This window comes from Vigna unguiculata, chromosome 9 (assembly GCF_037176805.1).
Source record: "Vigna unguiculata cultivar grain cowpea cultivar isolate G323 ecotype 2 chromosome 9, ASM3717680v1, whole genome shotgun sequence".
In the NCBI taxonomy this organism is placed as follows: Eukaryota; Viridiplantae; Streptophyta; class Magnoliopsida; order Fabales; family Fabaceae; genus Vigna; species Vigna unguiculata.
In genome coordinates this window covers 11,575,062-11,590,202 of record NC_140800.1, presented here as the reverse complement: position 1 = coordinate 11,590,202, position 15,141 = coordinate 11,575,062, and the positions used below count along the sequence as shown (strand labels likewise).

At 34.2% G+C, this 15,141-nt stretch overlaps 1 protein-coding gene and 1 long non-coding RNA gene across 7 annotated transcripts; one reads left to right on the top strand and one right to left on the bottom strand.

Moving 5' to 3' along the window:
• Positions 1-93: 93 nt before the first annotated feature.
• Positions 94-2,517, bottom strand: LOC114164108 (uncharacterized). Its single transcript, XR_003599492.2, has 4 exons — positions 2,363-2,517; positions 2,054-2,201; positions 1,311-1,418; positions 94-296 (listed from the first exon to the last, which is right to left on the bottom strand). It is a non-coding gene; the product is annotated as an uncharacterized LOC114164108 (long non-coding RNA).
• Positions 2,518-2,527: 10 nt separating this feature from the next.
• On the top strand, positions 2,528-11,006 carry LOC114164107 (transcription factor MYB3R-5-like). Of its 6 annotated transcripts, none has more exons than XR_003599487.2 (9): positions 2,528-4,658; positions 5,035-5,204; positions 5,438-5,672; positions 6,025-6,187; positions 6,734-6,812; positions 7,219-7,313; positions 7,398-7,501; positions 7,879-8,007; positions 9,142-9,372. XR_003599487.2 is itself a non-coding variant. In XM_085667000.1 (9 exons), exons 4-8 carry the CDS (start codon positions 6,107-6,109, stop codon positions 7,919-7,921), a joined length of 402 nt encoding a protein of 133 aa, XP_085523126.1. In that variant the 5' UTR covers positions 2,528-4,658; positions 5,025-5,204; positions 5,438-5,672; positions 6,025-6,106; the 3' UTR covers positions 7,922-8,007; positions 9,894-11,006. The 6 variants fall into 6 exon arrangements, 5 of the variants coding, with proteins under 5 accessions (XP_085523126.1, XP_085523125.1, XP_085523128.1 ...); XM_085667000.1 differs by lacking the exon at positions 9,142-9,372 and adding an exon at positions 9,894-11,006 and having other exon boundaries at positions 5,025-5,204; XM_085666999.1 differs by having other exon boundaries at positions 5,025-5,204.
• Positions 11,007-15,141: the final 4,135 nt, after the last annotated feature.

Genomic DNA, 15,141 nt, shown 5'->3' with positions numbered 1-15,141 from the left:
ATTACTAAGTCTTTGTAATTTCCAAAATTTTGTAACCAAAATTCTAAATCTTATTTCAAATGAAATTCAATCAAATATATAATTAAGGCAAAAAAAGAGAAGTATCATTACACTTACATCAACAAGATTTCAAGAAAAAGAATGTAAACATATGTTATAATGTATTACAACCCAAAATAGACATACCAAATGTCATTCTTTTACCATCATAGGTTTATCAAAATTCATCACTAAACAACATGATGACCCTTGTCTGCATCATATTGTGGATCAAACTCCATTGATGAATTTGTCATCTGTCATCAATTTAAGATAATTCAGTTCTTGTCAGAATGTAAAAGTACAAGTAGGAAGCCAGATATAGACGACAATGCCATGACTCATAGTTCATGCAGGTATATCATTGCCATAACATCTTTGCACTAAGCTAAACTTGACGAATTCCAAACAACAAAATCATATAAATTGTCCTTGTTTGTTTATAAATTAAAAGTGCTTCTTTCATTAGGGAGATAAGAAAGTCAATATAAAAATAATTTACTGAAACATTAGTAATATACTTTCTAATACTCTTTGAAACATATTATTCACTATTAGATGAAATTTGTTGAAACAATGAGTCTTACTCCACCAACAGTAATGAGTCTCATTGGTGATTTCTTAGTTTCCTATATGCTTTCAAGCAACAACCTAGCATTAACTTTCTCACCCATTCATTCACGCCAACATGGTAATTGAAGGGTGATTCAAAAAATGAATCAACAATAATAACATGTGGAACTTGAAAGATTACAGTAAAGTGTCCAGAAAATGAGAGAATCTATCATATATTGGCTTGCAGAAGAACTACAATAGGCAAAAGAAAAAATAAAACCAATTCAAATAGGGAAGAAGAGTGAAATGCACTAAAATACAATAATCTACTCAGGAACAAGCTAATCCAAAGCAAACAAAAAAACTAAATCAAGAATAGAACACGCTAGAGCAGAGAACTAGTGCCAAACTGATTGATAATAAAGAAAAACATGCGTGAGTTGAACCAAACGATCTTGAGTAACTTAAAGTGTTTAATAAGATGTATTTAATGTCTTCCCTACTCATGAGCACACAAACATAATAAATATGACAAGAACATAAGTTCTAGAATAAATGATGTAAAAAAAGTAAAGGTATCTATGAAACCAGTATATGACAAGAATAAAAAGAAAAACAGAAGTACATGATAAAGAAGTGCAGGTTGAGATGAGTGAGTCAAGACACCAGTAGCCAAAGCAGTTACTAAACCAATGGCATACCCAGGTAGTGCATACCATATGTACTTGTGCCCCTTTGAGGAATGTAACTCAGAGATTTACAATGTCCCTGCTCTTGCGATAATCAAAGTAGAGGACTAAAGCCAGGAGCATTCATAGGATAGCCTATAAAAGTAGACAAAAATTTATAAAACATGGTCAGCCTACGGTGATATTGTAAACAAATAATTGATAGTTTAACAATACAAGCACTAGAGCACAAAGAAAGCATAAGCATTTAACATATCACATTCAATGCAATCTTACAACATAAATGTCAATGAAATCAAACCACCTTGTAGCATGAGAAGTTAAACACCCTTTCAAATTTTAGTCCAATATAAATTGGTTCAGGGGAAGGAGGTTACAACAACATGTACAATACAACAAAGTGAACAATAGCCATATCTTTTTTTTTCAATTTTATTGCTCTTGCATATGATATGACATAATATTTCCCTGAAAAGGGGTTCAAAATCATAATGATAATACATGTTAATCCACATAACATACATAAAACCTAGCAAGGTAGGATGCATGAAGAAAATAAGACAAAGAAGTGCACGACATATAAAATTTGCACAACCGATTTAAATCAAACAACATGAAGCTTTCTATAGTTCAATATTAAGCGCAGTAAATCCAAAACAACACAGTAGTACTTCATATGACAGTAAACAATTGAAAAGAGAGTCTAAAACTCAGAAACAGTTACGTACAAATCCACATATCGTTAGAGATCGAGGGTAAGAATGTCATACCATGTCACCTAAACCAAGCATCATAAGTCTGTCGCATTCTCTCCAGGAACAACACCGCCCAAGAAATTTCTTGGAAAAACAATCTTTACAGGCAATTTATAGTGAATTCGAATTCAACATGGTCTTTGTCTTTATAAAGCCTGGTAACCTAAAACGTAAATAAACAAATAGTAGGAAAAGGTTATTAAAAACAAAGTAGAGGCATTCAAATATTCAATTAAAGTATTATTTACGGTGAATTGTACATATGTTAAAATCTATAACTTAATGAGCTAAAAGCAAAGAAATGAGCTGAAATCTATAACTTACCAACCATTGGACAACTTGCTTTTCATGGACTTCTGCTTCTGTTGTGCCTTCTATGGTGCTTCCTAAATAATTGGTGTCGCAAATCCCTGTTTTTTATAGCTCTCTCTGCTGCATGCATATACATCTTTACACTTTAATTCAAACATAAGATTCAGCCAGATATCAGGCCTTGCCAAAACCAAAATGCTGCATTAATTAGCCATAATTTCTATTCCAATTAAACACCCATTTTATTCACATACTTGCAAAGTCTTAATGTATTATTTTCTATAGAGAATGTAATATTCAATTAGAGTAAATATGGCTTTGCTTAAATTTAATAGTTGTTTAATTATAATGTTATATAGTCTATTATACACTACCATTCCATCACAGATCATCATTGAATTAATATCTAACACAAATATTGTAAAAGTGAACAAAGTTGGTGCATATTGTGGTTTGTGATTAGATCGATGACACTGTATAACTTATTTTTTTCTTAATGTTTATCATGCATTCACCAGTGCAGGAAGGGCTTTTGGTAGTAGTTGTTTTTTATGTTCTGCACCGGTTCTCGAATCGAAACATATTGGGACAAGGCCAAAAGGTGAAGGTTTTTGGCCTCGAGTGTGACCTGAAGCCATAGATCCACGTTTATGCTTCGGTTATCCTAGAAACCGAGGCCATAGAGTCTCTAAATTTTTAGAGATTCACCGTAGCGAACCTCACTACCGTTTGCCGCAAACGAACCTCACCACCATTTCGCCACGAACTCCACTGCAACAAACCTCACCATCGTTTGAAACCCTAATCGTGAGAGATCACTACGCTGCCTCCATCTTCAACAGAAAAGCAATCCAGATCGCGCCTAACAGAAGAACGCGAGTCATCTGCCACCAACATGAAACCCCAAAGCACGAGTGAGGCGCTGGAACGAACCAGAGTTCCTCCACAGCAGCACCTTCGAACCTTCATCGGAGCAACCGCATCAGACCATTGCGGCAACAACCCCTGAACTGCGTAGGACCTCATTCTTCTCCGCCACGAACACGAACTTGCTGGAACGAACCCACCTTCCTGCACCGTTGACGTATAGCCACAACGTCGCAACAAAGTGGCACAGAGTAGTGACAACCTTCGTCGGAGAACAGTGGTGTTTGTGGCGGACGGTGGCGCAATGGTGCGATGGAGTGTGGTGGAGTTCGCGTAGAGAGGGACAACAGCTTCGAGTTTGGGATGAAGATGAGCAGTGCTGGATTCGCGAATTTGGAACCCTAAATAAGGGATATGGCATCGGTTCAATTAATAACCGAGGCATAAAGTGGAATAGGCCTCGGTCCTACCTGAGGCCAAAGCCTCTGCCGTCGATGGCAATTTTGAAAATTTGGAGAACTCTGACATGTTATAGGCCTCAGTTGAGTGATAACCGAAGCATAAAAGCCCTTATAGGCTTCAGTTGGATTGGGACCCGAGGCAAAAGAGTTCGAAAAATTTCAAAAATGTCACCGCGTCCTTATAGGCTTCGGTTCCGCAATAACCAAAGCCTATAAGGCAATGTAAAAACACGATTCTGCATTAGTGATTATAGTTTTATGATGGTTAACATTAGTTCTTCTGCTAAATGCATGCCTGCTATATTTGAGTTTGGTGAATAACTATAATGACAGGGAAGAAACAATATTTGAGTGGGCACAGAGTAACTAATTTATTTGAATCATGTAAATGCCTTGATGAGTTGAGGTTGTACTAAAGAATTAATATACTTAAGTTGAAATTTCATAGGCTTTAGATTGTTACCCATCCCACAAGAGTTCTTTCTCCAAGTCTTTTATCTATAGGTCTCATTCCTGTTATTAGCTGTAGTAGAACCACCCCAAAGGAATACACATATGTTTTAACTGACACTTTGCCAAATTCTGCATATTTTGGTGTCATCTCCATCCACTATAGTTTTAGGATACTGGAACCAACCACCTGGGGTTAAAAAGAGATTGAGCATTTTATATATCTCCTTTATTTTACTTTTCTTCATTTGGCAAAGGGATGATTATGCTCTTTCTATTTTTGTTAATATTTGGTATTAAGTAAGCTTCCGTTGCCATTGAATCAATTTGACAGATTCCTTTTACATCTACTCATAGTTAGGATAATTTCTTTTGATGGTTTGAAGGGAATCAGTTTTTCACATCTAGTAAATTTTGTATTAGCATATTTTAGTATGAAATGTTGTTCCATGCAGGTTAACAATGCGGGAATTGGTGGAGTTGTAATTAAAGACAGTGATTTAATCAGTAAAGTAATCCTGAATCGTGGGGTAACACTCTACTCGTTTTGTGAAATCTAATTAATAGATATGGAAGGTTGTCTAAAAGGGGCCTAAAGTTTTGCAACTTTTCATGAAATATTGAAATAGTAAAAGCAGAGCTTATAAAGGCTTGCGAAATTCTCATATCATGAACTTGCATTTGTTGTTAAGCCCAACACAGTTAAGGAATTATGAAAGCATTTTCACAATAGTTAAGATTTTTGGAATTGGCTCTTCTTTTGGAATGTTATTGAGTGGGCTATTTTTCTTGTTATTATCAAAACGTTCAATAGATCTTTTGGATGTATGAAGAACTTGAGTAGTTATGTGTTATTAGAAGATTTGTAAACAGAAACTGAATTACCATGTTTTTAGCTGGTACCAGATGAGCAAGGAACAAAGACAGTGACTCAAACATACGAGTTAGCTAAAGAATGCTTGCAAATAAATTACTATGGCACTAAAATAACTGTAGAATCGCTCATGCCCCTCCTCCAATTATCTGATTCACCAACAATTATGAATGTATCGTCCTTTCTTGGGCAGTTAGCAGAGGTAGGCACCAATTTCTTGTGCCAATAAATTCTTTTCCTATTTTTTTGGATAAACTCTCTAATTGTGCCAATAACTTCCTCTCTTCTGAATACTTAATTAATAGCCAATCCATATGTTATGCAATCTAACCTTGAGTTTATTCAAAACTTTCCTATAACATATATTAGTTTATTATTGCATCTCCTTTCCTTTAATTTTCTTAAGGTCTTGTTGTTTAATCATGTCAAATTCAGAGTTTCCCTAAGGAATCATGGGCAAGAGGAGTGTTGAGTGATGCTCATAACCTAACAGAAGAGAAAGTGGATGAAATAGTGAAGAAGTTTCTAAGTGATTTCAAAGAAGGTTCATTAGAGAGTAAAGGGTGGCCTAGGTATCTAGGTGCCTATATTGTGTCAAAAACAGCTCTTTGTTGAACAACCGGGTGGGACACATCTGGCATTCCTCAGTTCTTGTTTCGTATCATGGATGGTTGGTCCCTAGCATCTCGTTTCTTGTTCATTTGCCCTTCTATTGAAAGTTCTTTAAGATTTTATAGCATGCCCATTTCCACTACAAGAAAATTGTTGATTATAACTTCTTCTAATAGTTGCCTAACAATCAAAGTTGGTTTTAGAGTTGTTAACCGAAATTAAAAAAGTGAAGATGTTTCTGACACATGTTTTGGGCTTGGTGAAACAATTTTAGTGCTGATTATCAAACTGAAATTAGTGACAGTATTAAAACATCTAAAATTAACAAAGTTAGTTGAACACTGATAGCAAAAAGTATTAAAAAAGTTAAGTTTAAGGATCTAAGTTCAAGGGTTGTTTAAAAATTACAGGGTTGGGGGACATAAGTTATTATGGAGGTTGCAACATCAGGTTAGGAAGTATGTACTTGGCTTTTCCAGCTGGTGACTGGGCATGTATGGAAGGGAACAACTTTTGGTGGCCTTCAAGAGTCAATCACAAGTGCCTTGGCTTGTAGAAAAGTACATGAAGAAGGTAATGGTTTTGAACCAGTGTTTTCATTAAGCTTAAATGTAAATATGAAAGTGAAAATGCATGATTAGTTTTATGGACTAAATCATTTTGCAGGAAATCAAGGTTGGTGAGTATGTAACTCATCAATAATGACAACAACTGATATTGTTTGCAAATCTCTTTTCTTATAATTTGCTTTTCAGGCTCATATTGCATTACATCTTGTTGATCCATTACTTTAATTCAATTATTTTTTTTTTTTTGGGAAAGAAGTAACATTTGTTTGGAGAGTGATAATTTTAAAAATGTTTATTTTTGTTTGGTTGGACTCAATATTGTCCTGTTCTAACAACATGTTGATTTTTGCAGATGTGGTAAGAACATTATATATTTATCATTGTCTATGAATTTGTATAAATATTTAGATATATATCTTACATTTCTCACACTTGAGATTATCGGGCTCTAGAAATGAGAGAAAGCTAGATCATGTGCTTTTGAGTCCTAGACGTCTTCATACCATATAGTGCATATATGTACTTAGATTCAACTTCTTCAATTTCCTAGGTGGTTTGCTGTGTTTCTGCGATGAGAAGGTTTTCTACAACTAATCAGGGATGTGTTGCTGAAGCTAGAATGATGACTCGTGAGTATATCCCATTATGTTCATGCATTTTCAATGTAATAAATTGCACAATGACCCAATAAATGTAGTTTTGCAGAGCACCTTTCTACAGTTTTCCATTTGCATAGCATACTCATCGAAGCATAAAAAAGCTAGAATATACCTTAAAAAGGGTTGAGGATGAACTTATTAGCTTAAGTCAGAACTAAACCAGGGAAACTAAAGTCCTTAAATCTCTATTTCCATCTTTCCTTAATGTTTGAATGCATTATTTTTTGTGAAGGATAATTGATATATTGGTGAACCAATGGAATTATTTTGTGTGATGTGACCATAATCATCATATATTCAAGATCTTTTGTATCGAGTTCTTTCTGAAAGCATTATGCTCATTTCATGAAACTGATTTATCAAATGTGGAATGCAGCTGAGTTTTTTCCGGATAAATCAGAAGTTCAATGTCTTCACAGATGGAAAAAAGTTCTTAATCCTGAACTTGTTAAAGGACATTGGACAAAGGAGGTTAAAACATAGTTCTTTCCTTTTCAATTTTTGTTACTTTCTAACAATTCTATTCATAATTAACTTCTCTTAGTTGACATGCAGGAGGATGATAAAATAATTGAACTGGTGTCTATACATGGATCTACAAAATGGTCTTTGATATCCCAGTCTTTGCCTGGTCGAATAGGAAAACAATGCAGAGAACAGTAAGGTTAACTGAACTTTGTGAGAAATTCTTCTATCTTTTTTTAATTAATTCTTTTGTATTGATAAATGCTAAGCTTCATTGTATATGACTTATTAGAATGTTTAGCCTTTAAATCTAAAACCTTTCATCAAACTATACCTAAGCTTAAAGAATAACTCTTTTTAGAATATTATAAGATTTGGCAACTCATAGCTTTGTATATGGGCTACTAAACAATTAAGTTGTACTAGCTTTGTTATTTTTGCTTTTCATTTTTCCTGGTATTATTATATACTCTGTTGCTTACTAAATCCTTCATGAACACCAAATACATACGCATTGGCTTTGGTATATATATATGTTCATTATCATGAAATTAATTTCAAACATTTACAGATGGTGCAATCATCTTAGTCCAGACATAAAGAAGGATCCCTAGACTTTGGAGGAGGAATTAGCTCTTATTAAAGCTCATTGTATACATGGCAACAAATGGGCTGAAATAGCCAAGGTTCTATGTGGAAGGTATATTTTCCAATTAATTCTTTAGCTGTCATAAAGGAAATTAGAGTCATAATTAACATGTAACAAATTTCATCGAGTGTTGTTTTTATTTTATTATTATGCTAGTTGTGGAGTTCTGATTTTTTGGGGTATTCTTTCTCTCTTTGTTGTCATACACTCCCTTTTAATGAAATTTAGTTCAACCCACCCACCTACAATACAAAGGACAAAAAATAATGTCCTGAAGAAAAATGCTATAGTAGGCAGGAGCTACTTTATCCATTGAATATAATAAATATAAAGAGTTATATATATGATTTTAGTCCCCATAAATATGATTAAATTTGGTCTTAGCCTTTTAACTTTTTCTTCTTGTAAGTTTGAAGTATTTCTGTAAGGTCTGTATCACCATGCTTACTGATGATGTGGCAATGATATGCCAAGATGTATGCTATTTCACCACTAAGTGGTGATTCAAACCATTTCAAAAATCTTAAACTCTACGAGGCTCAAGCCTACAAATAGTATTTAGAGAACATAATCCAAATTTAACCATATTAACAAGAACTGAACAACATGTAAGTCATACAAAAGATTAAGTTCTTCTGTTATTTGTGAAGTTTGATGGGGCAGAGAAATAGGTAGAAAGCTTGGGTTTAAGTTGTGGCACTTTCCAATTTTACTATAAACAAGGGGGAATGAGAATTTGTATGTAAGATTTAAAAGTTGGTGGCTTCCCATGGAAGCAACGTTGGAACATGAGACAGATGATAATTTATTATTTAATAGATAATTTAATATTGAATGAGCATTCTAATTGGTGATGGTTAATTTTCCTGTATCCATAATTTATAAAATCTCGTCAAGCTTAGAAAAGATTAAGAAAAAATAGGATGGAAAAACAAAGTAATTGACTGTTTCATTTTTACTGAAAAGTGAAAGTTGCATGGTAATTTACCGAGCCAAAGAGGTTTTATTTGGAATTATTTCACTTAGATGAAGATTTTAGGACTATTGATTGAAGTGTAAGTTTTGTCACCGATATACTATATATCTATTGGTTATACTATATATCATATAGTATTCATACCATACGTGTTAGCTCTGCATGATAATATATTTGTAACGAAAACTAAAAGCAATTTATTTATGCAGATGATGTCTTAAGGAAAGGATTGCTTGGCTTGAGGCCACTAATGAGTACCTTTACAGAGAAATTCATGAATATCATAGTAGATGTGCTTTTGTAGAGATGCGAAATCGATGAACCAACACTATGTAAATAGGAAAACACTTCAGATTTAAATGCATTTGGCCTTCTTTTTATGTTGATTAAACACTATCTATTGTTTATAGACATATATAGGAAAGAAAGTTATCATTTCATTTCGTTAGCTTATATCAAGTTCTTTAATCACACTTTATACTTATCCTCTTGTATAGGTTAGATAACATGATTATCCTACAATAGTTGTTGTACCGCACCTGGTCGGCCTAAGCCGAATAATAGTAAGCACCATGTACATACTAAGGCACCCGGACTAAAACCACTAAGAAGCGACGTTGATCTAACAAACCGAAAATAAACTATAGCGGCCTAAGCTGTCAAGAGGTAACTGGATCAGGCCGACAACTCTATACAAAACAATCGAGGACTTAGTGAAAAATAGAACACCCTTATACAAGTCACCAATCTTCAACAATCGAACTAAGGGCTTGGGCCCAAGGCCCTGGCCCACCTATAGCCCAAGCAAGGGCCCAGCCTATGACGTGGCCAAACATAATTAATGATCTATAAATATGCATGGACCCCACGAATTAAAGGTACACATTCATTACTTCCTTAATCACCTGTTTTGACTTTCTAAGAGCCTTTACTGACTTGAGCTTCGGAGTCCCTTCTGCAGGTAACCCCTCACGGGTCCAAGCATACATATGCCAGTCGAGAAGAGACCTACTGAGGAGATAGCAGACTACATGGGTAAGGTAACACTTGTGCCTAACTTATCTTAATTGTTCTCTGTAGGAACAGTTGTAAAGTACACATTATATACGATATATATCAAAACGATCCTTTGTGTGATTATCTTTATTTTTTAGTTAGTTTTATATAAGGAAATTTTGATTCATGTGTGAAAGATCTGTCCAAATTTGATAGCATCAACAATGTTATAAAATGAGAATCTCAAATGGTCATGTGGTTGGTTATCCTTTTATGCATGGACTTATCGGAAGAAAATAGTAACATAGTGAAAAGAGATTAATAAAGTTCTAAAAAAGGAATGCATAGATGACCTTAAATGTATCTGATTTGTGGCGGTTTTTAACCATCAAAATGTAATATATTTGGACGATTTTTAACGGTAAAAAATGTGATATATATATTTTGTGACAGTTTTTAACCGTCAAAATTTAATATATTTTGTGACGGTTTTTAACCGTTAAAATATGATAAAATATCAAAAAATAGAAGCAAATTTTGTAGCGGTTTTTGACCGCTAGTAATTTCTTTTTCATTTTTGACAACAATACCAGCGATTAGATATTTCTTGTCACAAACTGTTTTTGACATGCGTAATTTTGACGGTTTTTTAAACCGTCAGATATTTCATTTGTGACGGTTTTTAACCGCTAAAACTTGTAATTTTGATTGTCACAAATGTTCACTTTTTTTGTAGTGTTGACTCAGTAACACCACTTCCTTTATCAGCAATAAGTTGTTTGCCTCAGCAAGGTTTTAAGAGAAGAAACAAAGCTTAAACCGAGAAAAACATTTTATCGAAATGACTTTAGTTGCTACAGCCTCACAAAGTTCGTTTCACATGCCACGAAGTAAATTGTACGTTAATATAATTTTCCTGAAGTAAATTTTGAGTTGGAAATCTTTATTCTTCTAACTTTTAAACAAGAGTTAAACTTTTGCATAAGAAAAGTGGTCCTGAGTATATTTAGCATAAGTGTAGATGTACAATTATAATAAGCTTGTGCTTATTTAAGTTGCTATGGAAAACTCACTTTTCTTGATTAATCTTTCTTTTGTGCGAATGTTGAATGTTATGAATGAAAATATGTGCAAATATATATATATATATATATATATATATATATATATATATATATATAATAGTCCATAATGGGAAAGCAAACATGGTGAAAAAGGTATAGTTGATTTCATGTTTTTCTTCTAGTTTCTGATTCAGTCTAGTTGATTTCAAACCATTCACAATCCTTTTGTAAATTTTCCAAGGCTACTTTAATTTCAAATAAACTATACGTTCAAGGAAATGAAAATTAATCAGATTGCTAGAGTACCATTATTACACAAAGGCTATAAGAAATTGGTATACCTTAAAGAGCATATTTCTTGGCAAGTGCGATCTTAGTAAGGAAAATGATATACTGACCCCTTATTTTGACTCCACACTTCACTCCCTGACGTGACATGCAGAGGTGGAATTTATTTTTGAAATTAAAAATAATTTTTTTGAAGCATTTTACTTGAGACATGGCAGGTTTTGGAGAGTGGGTTTGGGCGTGAATATTGAGCGGGTCAGAAGCACGTTTTGGGGAGTGGGTTTGGGCGTCAAAATTGAAAGGGTTGAAAATTAGGTTTTCGTGTGGAGATTGGGTTGCGCAGAGACAACAAAAACGAAAAAAGGGAAAAGAAAGAAAGAAAGGAAAAACCCACTCGAAGGGAGAAAGGAAGAAAGGAGAATACGTGACTCCATACGAAGAGAGAAGACGAAGGGAGAAGACGTTCCTCCTAGAGTTAGGGTTTTTGTTCATCTCCATTGTTGGATTCAGCTTCGTGGTTCGTAGGTATGTTTTATTTTTGTGCATTTCTCCACCACGACAACAGGTTTGTGGTATTTTTTTCCGAAGTCGTCGTTGTGGGTTTTTTGGTTAAGGAACTGAGATTTTTTTTTTTTGGTTTTCGCCGGCATAGTCGAGTTAGTTATTGTTTAAAGACAAATTTAACATCTATCTTGTACAAGTGAATGACCACAACACTGTAATCGAAGACGAAGCTTGAGAAGTTAGGGTTTTTGGTGCTTTCAGTTGTTCAATTCAGGCGGTGGTTGGTAAGTTTGTGTTATTTTTCCTTTTCTGTGATTTTGGTGCTTTGATAGGTGCATGAATACTAGTTTTCTAACTAGGTTGATGAAATCTGTCTTATTTTATTGTGATGACCTGTTTGCTCACAAGTGATGACATGTGCTGCATTTTGTGCAATAATGTGGTTTGACTCAATTTTGTGAATTCATACCAGTCAATAGTTGATTATGGGGTGATTAAGTATGGGTAATATGCGTTCATTTGTAGTTATTTCTTTGATGTGATTTCATACCCAAGTGGGTTAAACTTGTATGATTTATTGATGATGACTTGTATGCATCCAAGTGATGAGTTGTGCTGCATTTTTTGCAATCATGTGGTTTGACTCAATCTTTTTGATCTTCCATACTACTTTATTCCATAATTGATTATTGGGTGATTCTGTTTGGATAATGTGAGTTAATTTGTAATTATTCCTAAGATGTTGTTTCATTGCCAACTTGATTACACTTGTGTGATGTATGAGTGATGACCTGTTTGGTCACAAGTGATGATCTGTGTTGAATTTTATGGAAGCGTGTGGTATGACTGAATTTTTGTGATCTTTCATGTGATAGCACTCAATAGTTGATTATGGGGTGATTATGTATGGGTAATATGCAGGTGATGTAGTATGGGTAATATGCGTTCATTTGTAGTTATTTCTTTGATGTGGTTTCAAACCCAAGTGGATTAAAGTTGTATGATTTATTGATGATGACTTGTGTGCATCCAAGTGATGAGCTGTGCTGCATTTTTTGCAATCATGTGGTTTGACTCAATCTTTTTGATCTTTCATGTGATAGCACTCAATAGTTGATTATGGGGTGATTTAGTATGGATAGTGTGATTTCATTTGAAATTATCTCTTTGATGTGGTTTCATTGCCAACTTGATTACACTTGTGTGATGTATGAGTGATGACTTGTTTGGTCACAAGTGATGATCTGTGTTGAATTTCTTGGAAGCGTGTGGTATGACTGAATTGATATGGTTTCATTGCCAACTTGATTACACTTGTGTGATGTATAAGTGATGACCTATTTGGTCACAAGTGATGATCTGTTTGATTTTTTTCCTAAATCTGTCATCTATATTGATTGAAGTTTGTTGTGAATTGTTTCAGGTTGTTGTAGATGTTGTTGCCTCTGCAGAAGAGCTGACCAATCCCTTCGTTAAAGAAGGTTTTGAAGTATATGGACGTCAAACTAAGGGTACTAAAATAGTTGACTTAATTAAAGCTGTTGAACAACAAGAAAGTGTGCTAGGGGAATTGCAAAAAGAACTTGAAGACTTGAATGCAATGATGATTGAGAGGAAGAACCAGCGCCAGCATCAGCAGGGCAAAATGAAGTTTTCTGAGTTTGGTGAAGCAAGTGTTGTTCATTCGCAAACACCTAATTCGAACCACCCCACTGGCAGCATTGAATTTGGCAATTCTGGTGACAGGGGTAATGTGGAAGAAGTTCATTTTCCAAATCAGGAAGCACAAGAATCTGAACAAAGCAACATGTATATGCGACGAAGGGATGGTACTCGATTGCGTGTTAGGAGTATGGCAATAAGAACTCTTTTTGCAACATTTAGTCGGAGGAAGCGCCATAAGTAGTTGATTTAGAGATTTTATGTTTGTTGTAATTTGGATTTGTATTGCTAAATTTGGTTTTTATGTTTAGACATTGTTGACGTGATTGATGACAATTTCCTTGTTTGGTTTAGTCATTCATTTATGGAATTCTGAGTGGTTTATGTTAAGTGATAGTTGGATGTTGTTCATCTTAATTTTGATTGAGTGCAACTAAATTTTATAACAGGTGAACAGCGAATACATATGTGGTCCAAAATTTAGTAATATTGGTTACCACACAGATGACAAATCAGTAATTATGTGCAAGATGTTGTTCACAAGTCAACACTTAATATATGATTGATCTACATTTAAAAATCTAAAAGTTATTATGTCCAATTTTTTGGACCAGGTCACTACTTAATTGTTCTTGAGTCATCATATAATTTGATTAAAGATAACAAAAATATCATGTTGGAGTTGTGGATGAATTATGCCACATGTAGTTTGTTGTTGTTTAATATGTTTCATATACGCAATAAAGGTGTTATATTTCATTAAGTATGGAGTAGTTATTATCAATTATCACACACCTACTTTGGTAAGGTTTACTTTCGTAGAATTTATGTTAGCAGAGACCACGAATTTGGAAGGTGTGCAAATGATGCAGGTAGATCTCCTCTGGTTTTAGCCTCAGGGAGGGAACGAAGTTCCAAAACATTGGTGAGAAAAGCCACTCTTCCATCTCTTGAACAAGCCAACCATGTTCCTCCACCTATCTCGTCTCTTCCTCCAACTATATCACTATCTTGATCTTGAAGATGAGATTGGTTCAGAAACTGTGCTTCATATTGAGTCCCTTGGTCATGCCCTTCCTGTTTTCATTAATGGGAAACTTTGCAGGTAAATAAAATTAAAAGCAACGAAATCTAACACACGTGGGGAACACTATGCTACAATCATAAGAGAAACTAGTTTTCAAGATTAATTAGCATTTAAACATGTAACATATAGATCATCCAACTCAAATTAAGTAAAAAACAAAACTTATTCGCCAATTTGATCAAAAGCAATGTAAAATATGTTACCGAATCCTAGGTGTTATTAGAATAAGAATAAGTGTTATTAGAAAAAAGCGTATTGGTTACATAAATCACGAATTTATACCATAGACAATGAAAACAAGGGACATAGGACAACTTACCTTAAGTTCTGATAATCTCCAGACATCTATATAACCAGATCTTGATATAGAGATATACGGTAGATCACTTGCTTGTAGAATCATCATACAACCATCACCAACACTTCTGATGTATTAGTAACTTTGTTTAGTAACAAGACAATTTAAGGTAAAAATTGGAATCACACTTGTTTAATGGTTGTCAAACCTGTGGGAGGGAGATGGATTGATCCATGAAAAGGAAACTAAGGAGGGAAAACTTCCAAACTAGATATAACCTAACTAAATCTTGGAGCACCACATGAATGAA